Here is a 6,947-nt window from a genome sequence, read left to right as displayed (position 1 = left end):
ATCGTTCGTCGATGAATGAATGTTATCGTTCGTCGAATGTATGCTATCGTTCTTCGAATGTATGTTATCGTTCGTTAAATGTATGTTATCCTTCGCCGTAGAATGTATTTTATCGTTCGTCATCAAATGTATGTTGACGTTCGTCATCAAATATATGTTATCATTCGTCGAATGTATGTTATCGTTCGTCAAATGTATGTTATCGTTCGTCGTCGAATGTATGTTATCGTCGTTGTCGAATGTATGTTTCGTTCGTCGGATGTATGTTACCGTTCATCGAATGTACGTTATCGTTCGTCGTATGTATGTTAGCGTTCGTCGTTGAATGTATGTTAGCGTTCGTCGAATGTACGTTAGCGTTCGTCGCCGAATGTATGTTAGCGTTCGTCGTCGAATGTATGTTATCGTTTGTCGCCGAATGTATGTTAGCGTTCGTCGAATGTATGTTACGGTTCGTAGAATGTATGTTACCGTTCGTAGAATGTATGTTATCGTTCATCGTCGAGTGTATGTTAGTGTTCATCGAATGTATGTTAGCGTTTGTCGCCGAATGTATGTTATCGTTCGTCGGATGTATGTTATCGTTCGTCAAATGTATGTTATCATTCATCAGATGTATGATAACATTTAAATATAAAATAAAAAAACAAATATATTAATATAAATAAATTATACATATGAACACGAGAAGGAGGTTCCAGCACATTAACATTCATCGGATGTATAATAATAACCTCGAAGCACACTAACATTCATCAGATGTATGCTAACGTATTATGTTATAAATCTAAAATTTTTTACTAAAAATTAATGTTTATCATAAAAAATATTAACATTGAAGCGATAAATAATGATAAAAACAAATAAATTAATATAAATATATTATTCATATGAAAATCTATGACGAGAGGGTAGTTTCATCACTTTAACATTCATCATATGTATAGTAATAACCTCGAAAAACGATAAAATATTTTACATGTATGATAACATATTAAATGATAAATTTTAAAAAATTTACTAAAAGTTGAGCGTGTAACCATCCTTTATCTGCATAACTCGAAAAAGTTATGTATATACACTTGCACAGATGCACATAATACATACAATGGTAAATGACTCATTGTGAACTCGGTGACTTGAATTTCGTCCGAAAGATCTCCAGAGCCCTACTTTGTACATTTTAAGAACGAAAGCCACACAAGAAGTTAACTTTCCGTCAGCATATACCAATTAAGCAAACGATGAGCCACGCTTCTAAACTTCGACTAATATACCATGAAGATCACATGAATAACATTGTTTGCAGCCTCATTCAAGATGTAATTGAAATAAAGGATCAGTTAAGATTGACTTGTACTGTACCATTTGGTAACCGTTAAAATTTTTTATTAGATATTGATGTGCATGTGTTTTGGTTTGGTTACCTTAAGAAAATCCTGATCAATGCGTATATCTAAATTGCAGACTGGCTTTTTACAAAGCGGACACTTCCAAATAGGCCTTGATGAGTTAACTTCCATAAAGTTTGTCAGAACTATCACAATAAAGAGATATAGTGATTAAGAGGAATGAATGTTGGAAAAAAACAGTTTACCTGAGGATGTTTACATAGAAGATCACATATGTTTAGAAGTATTTCAGGCTTTGCAGTTGCTTGAATTCCATCAGAACTTTTGGAAGTATGACCAACACAGGTAACGTCATTTGAAAGGCACGATGCTACTATTACACTGATCAGTTGATCCAAGTGCCTTTCATAGAAGACTTCAACAATAGCATCTCTCTGCAAAAAAAAAAAAAAAAAAAAAAAAAAAAAAAAATTAGTTGAACTTTAACTCATAAAACAAAGTAAACATAACTGCCATATGAAATCAATAATAGCCTAACCTGTCCTGCTGAAGAAAAAGATTCGAGAAGACTACGGATAATTTCAAGAAATTGGCAATGCATATCATCCCCAAAATCTGTAAGCATCCCTTTCACCTGTTAAAAAACCAACCGCCATGCCTTCTTCTAAATAACAACGAAATTACAATAGACATGTTGTTTAGATACCAGAAGCCCAAGTAATCGCACACCTTCCTTCCGACTAACATATGAACGCAACATGGTTGGGTCCGGGTTCAATGAAAAAATGAGGATGTCTGTCCTGCATTCATAAATTTTAAATAAGAAATGGTCTATGTGCCATGTAAGACTTGGGAAAAAAAACCAACAACAACAACAACATCAAAGTGATATACAAATTGCTTACCCAGTCAGAACAAGTTTTTTTATCTTCACTCTGAAAAATATCAGGTAAAACACCAAATATGCCTTCGGTCACTAGATCCCTACAAGCATATTAAAAAGAGCTTAAAACCCTCGTGTTAGGATTCACATATTGAGAAACGGGATCAACATCCATACCTGAATAGCCGGTGTTGTTGGACAACTTGCAAGCTCTTGCTTAGGCTACAAAACTCTTGCAAGAAAAATACCTACATGTTGATGGGCATGCATATTTATTCAAGATGAAAGTTACATATTCTCTAGAAATGACACATATCACTAAGTATAGAAAAAAAGAACAGCAATTAACAATTGTGACATGAGACAAAAACATACAATGGTAAATGACTCACTGTGAACTCAGTGACTTGAATTTCGTCCGAAAAATCTCCAGAGTCCTACTTTGTACATTTTAAAAATGAAATCCACACAAGAAGTTAGACTTTCCGTCAGCATATACCAACTAAGCAAACGATGAGCCGCGCTTCTAAACTTCGACTAATATATCAGGAAGATCAAGACCCTGCAAAAAAAGTAGGCCCAAAATTGTATTTAAGTGGTCAGAATCTCTTAATTCGTCCTATTAGTCATAAAATGAGTACTATTCTAATGATAGAAACAATTAAATTTGTAGATTATTTGAAAAATATTCAATACATTAACTTTATTATGTATCTAAAAAGAAAAAAATAGTTGCTGGCAGGTCAACCTAAATCAACCCACTTGTGCTAGAAATTACGTTATGTTCCGAACCACACTTTAACCATAATCCGACCAACACATTTGCCACCTTCAAATATATATTATCACAACTCATATGAAATTAAGGCTCGATGCTTCACATTTCGGGAAGGATAGATGAGGATGTGACGCATCGTATACGAGTAGGATGGTTGAAGTGGAGGGCTGCGAAAGGGGTGTTGTGCGACAAGAAGGTCCCACTTAAACTGAAAGGTAAATTCTTTAAGGTGACAATTAGACCAGCCATGTTGTACGGATCAGAGTGTTGGCCAATGACGAAGGCCCAAGAGAGGAGGATGGAGGTGGCAGAAATGAGGATGCTTAGATGGACGTGTGGTAAGACCATGCTAGATATGATACCAAATGGAGTTTTTAGAGAGAAATTGGAAGTTGGGAACATCATCAACAAACTTAGGGAAGGACGACTTAGATGGTTTGGGCATGTTAGGAGGCGCCCACTTTTAGCCCCAGTTAGGAGAGTCGAGACCCTCGCCGTTGGCGGCGTAAGGAGAAGGGGTAGACCTAGACGTAGGATGGAGGATAGATTGAAGCTTGACATGAAAGAGCTCCTACTGACGGAGGACATGACTTCTGATAGGAGCCTGTGGAGGAGTAGAATTAGAATTATTGAGTAGGTTATTTTTTTTTTTTTCATTGTGTTAGTTACTTTTATTATACAACTACATATATAACTATAACCAGATATTCAATAACCACACTATTTATACCCCTCTACATGGTTTATATGCCTTTGTATCTATGTATATGTTTTTAGGCTATATATATGTACCGATGTATATGTTTGTATCTCTATATATATGTATCTATGTATCTAAGTGCATGTATTGGTGTATGTAGGTTTGTCTGTCTTGTATCTGTACCTAGGTATATATATCTACGAATGTATCTATATGTATTTATGTTTAAGCATGAGTTTTTTTTTTTTTTTTTTTTTTTTTTTTCATGCTTTCGTGTGGTATATATACATCGATGTGTGTGTCTGTGTGGGTGCGTATATGTATATGTATATATCTTGTTTGTCTGTATGTCTACCTGAAATTAAATGGTTATGTGCACTATTTTATTCATGCTCTTTGCCCTACTGTTGTGCATTACTGCTATATGTGTCCCCTTTATGGTTACTGTGTATGGTTGCTTCTTGCTAGGCGCTCATTACTCGTACAGGTACGTATCATTTGCCCTGTCTATTTCGTTCTTATGAGCTCTTCGGGCCGGAGGTCCTTTAGGAAGCAATCTCTTTTGCGCTAGAGTAGAGGGAGGGACGACCTTATCTAGGCGCGGGTTCTATACCCGCGGGTGGAGTAGTGACTTCCTTCTAATCTAGGGTACGAGGAATGATTGTCTACACTCACCTCCCCCATACCCCACTTTCGTTGGATTGGGTAATGTTGTTGTTGTTGTTGTATATGAAATTAAGAAAAAGTAGACCGAACTTCGGTACCAAGTCGCTTATTCAATGCTCCGTTCCACATGTTAGCTGCATATGCAGGCTGCAGTTGATTTCGCACGGTCATAACATAAGCAACCTGCAACATAACTAAAAAAGGTTAAACAATCATAAATGTAGCATAATGGACTGAAAATAAATTTAGAAGGTAATGGAATACCAGATTAGCATCCAAAGGTGGTGGAAAATTATCAGTGAGAGTGTCTATCCAGGCAAATACTAAATTATGATACCCGTATGGCAACCCTATCATGCTTTGTGCATAACAATGCCATGAAGCAGTCTCGTTAAATTTAGCCCGAAGGTCAGAATGCAGCGGAACTAGCTCAATATGAGGACTAGCGTCGTCTTTGACTTTGGTCAACTTAAAAGTTCCACCATTCATCCCATGGCAACCAAAAGATAACATCTTGCTCGACAGTGAAGTAAGACCAAGCTCATGAGACCCTACACTCAAACTACAGATAATTTATGCTAAATTCAGATGCTAGATGGCAAGATGGGTGTGTCAGCGGATTGGGTAACAGGTCAACACGATTGTGGGTTGAAATGCGTCAACATTTAGCATGCGTCGAATGGTTCACTTTACTACTTTTGGTCCTTTTTTATACATCAGATTCATGAAAACATGTATGGTAACCGACTAACAAGACTAAACCTATTACAGAGAAACAAAACATTCTTAAACTATTATAACATAGAGCAAAAGTAATTTGATGGACTGATGTGTCCATCATTGACAAATTCAAAACTAATTTTAAAGTACTAAAAACCATATTTGTGATAGAGCACTATAAGCTTTGCAACTAGGTGTAGGAGAAGACCACACAAAGTAACTAATGAATAATGAGGGATATTCAACCTGTGAAATTTGATCACATACACCATTCATTATTTATCATAAAGATTCATATTTTACTTCACAAAAGGATAATAAAATCATAATATAACAAAAAACTAATCTTATAGAATATTGAGAAGCTAATATGAGTACAATTTAGTCTGTGCTACCTGGAAATTTCATGTCACTAAATAAAATCAGATTTACAAACATACATAAACACTAGATAAAACATTATTCACAATAAAAAAAAACATTATGCTCGACTTGTGAAGATTCCCATAGCCATCTATTTTTCGATTGTGTGTATTCTCGTAATGTTTGGTTGCTGATTCAACCTTATATGCCGGCTACTACCAGTTTTAATTGGTCGGATGTGGTGTCGTTGATCTCAAGTATGACCGCGCAGAAGAGTGCTAACTGTCTTGTGGCTAAATTAATGATTGCTGCTACAGTTTATTTTATCTGGCAAGAGAGAAATAACAGGTTATTTAAGAAGAAAGCTCGGAATGCTGGGAGTTTGTTTGAAGTCATCTATGCTTCAGTGAGGCTGAAACTGATGTCAGTTCGTTTCAAAGAGTCGCGTGAAAGCAAGTTGTTCCGGATCACATGGAATCTGGATTAGATGTTAGCTTTGTTTGTTTGTTTTGTTTGGGTTTTTTTTTGGTTGTCTGCTGGGCTTTAAGGCTCCCTTAAAGCAGCCGTGCTTTTTGTAATTCATTATTTTATTATTTTTAATAAAATTTCATCGGGTACCCCTTTACCCAAAAAAATAAAAATAAAAAAAAACACACATAAAAGTCACAATTCTTACGTTGCAGACCCTTAATCAGACTGCGCCCGTAAGCAGATATCTTGGATTTATGAATACCAAATCAGGCCTCGCGTGAAGTGATCGAGGATTACAACGATTGTGTATGATCGAACAAAAGCATATAAATTGCTGATTCAAAAACAAAATTGAAGATGAAAATATGCAATTGTGATCATTAACGACCTAAAAATAGCAAATGAGAAAATCAATAACCTAAAATTGATGATTAATTTTGAATTCCGAAATATATGAATCGATTAATCATAAATGAATGAGTACGGGAATTAGGAAATTTATTCACGGTAGAGAGATGGAAATTTGTAGCGATGATAATCTGAATTCTGTATGAACTGGAGAAGAAACTTTAGGTTAGATAAAGAAATAAAAATGACCGGAATACCCTCGTACCCACTAAACATAGTACATCGCAGAACAGAGGAAGAAGGTGGAGCGGGAGGTTGATGACTGAGAATAATGGCTGGATGCTTACTTATCTCCTTAGCTCAAAAAATAAGCTTAGCTATATATATATATCATTTGTCCAAATTTCATCCAACCCACGATTTAAGGGCCACTTAGGAGAGAGGGATCACTCACATAAAACCTATACATATACAAGATTTGTTCATTTTTTTTTACCTCACAAACTACCTATACATATAGATACACCAGATAGATACACCAATTCACAAACCCACATGGCACTAAAAAATCTGATAAGCCCTTTTATTTAATTATTTATGGATGGGAAAGGTACCAACAATTACTTTTTATGACACACTCATGTGATCAATAGCAGCTTTTAAACA

The 6,947-nt window shown here is 35.6% G+C and overlaps 1 protein-coding gene across 10 annotated transcripts; it reads right to left on the bottom strand.

Moving 5' to 3' along the window:
• Nucleotides 1-982: 982 nt before the first annotated feature.
• On the bottom strand, nt 983-6,628 carry LOC139866229 (uncharacterized). Of its 10 annotated transcripts, XM_071854386.1 has the most exons (12): nt 6,352-6,628; nt 6,139-6,267; nt 4,644-4,941; nt 4,478-4,562; nt 2,611-2,797; nt 2,413-2,483; nt 2,258-2,336; nt 2,059-2,152; nt 1,891-1,986; nt 1,612-1,786; nt 1,428-1,537; nt 983-1,169 (listed from the first exon to the last, which is right to left on the bottom strand). In XM_071854386.1, exons 8-12 carry the CDS (start codon nt 2,110-2,112, stop codon nt 1,047-1,049), a joined length of 558 nt encoding a protein of 185 aa, XP_071710487.1. In that variant the 5' UTR covers nt 2,113-2,152; nt 2,258-2,336; nt 2,413-2,483; nt 2,611-2,797; nt 4,478-4,562; nt 4,644-4,941; nt 6,139-6,267; nt 6,352-6,628; the 3' UTR covers nt 983-1,046. The 10 variants fall into 10 exon arrangements, with proteins under 10 accessions (XP_071710487.1, XP_071710489.1, XP_071710492.1 ...); XM_071854388.1 differs by having other exon boundaries at nt 4,470-4,562; nt 6,139-6,628; XM_071854391.1 differs by having other exon boundaries at nt 983-1,310; nt 6,139-6,628.
• Between the last annotated feature and the right edge of the window lie 319 nt (nt 6,629-6,947).

The sequence above is a fragment of the Rutidosis leptorrhynchoides genome, chromosome 9 (genome assembly GCF_046630445.1).
Source record: "Rutidosis leptorrhynchoides isolate AG116_Rl617_1_P2 chromosome 9, CSIRO_AGI_Rlap_v1, whole genome shotgun sequence".
Taxonomy (NCBI): domain Eukaryota; kingdom Viridiplantae; phylum Streptophyta; class Magnoliopsida; order Asterales; family Asteraceae; genus Rutidosis; species Rutidosis leptorrhynchoides.
The sequence above is the reverse complement of the archived record's forward strand: the minus strand, read 5'-3'. Positions and strand labels throughout refer to the sequence as shown.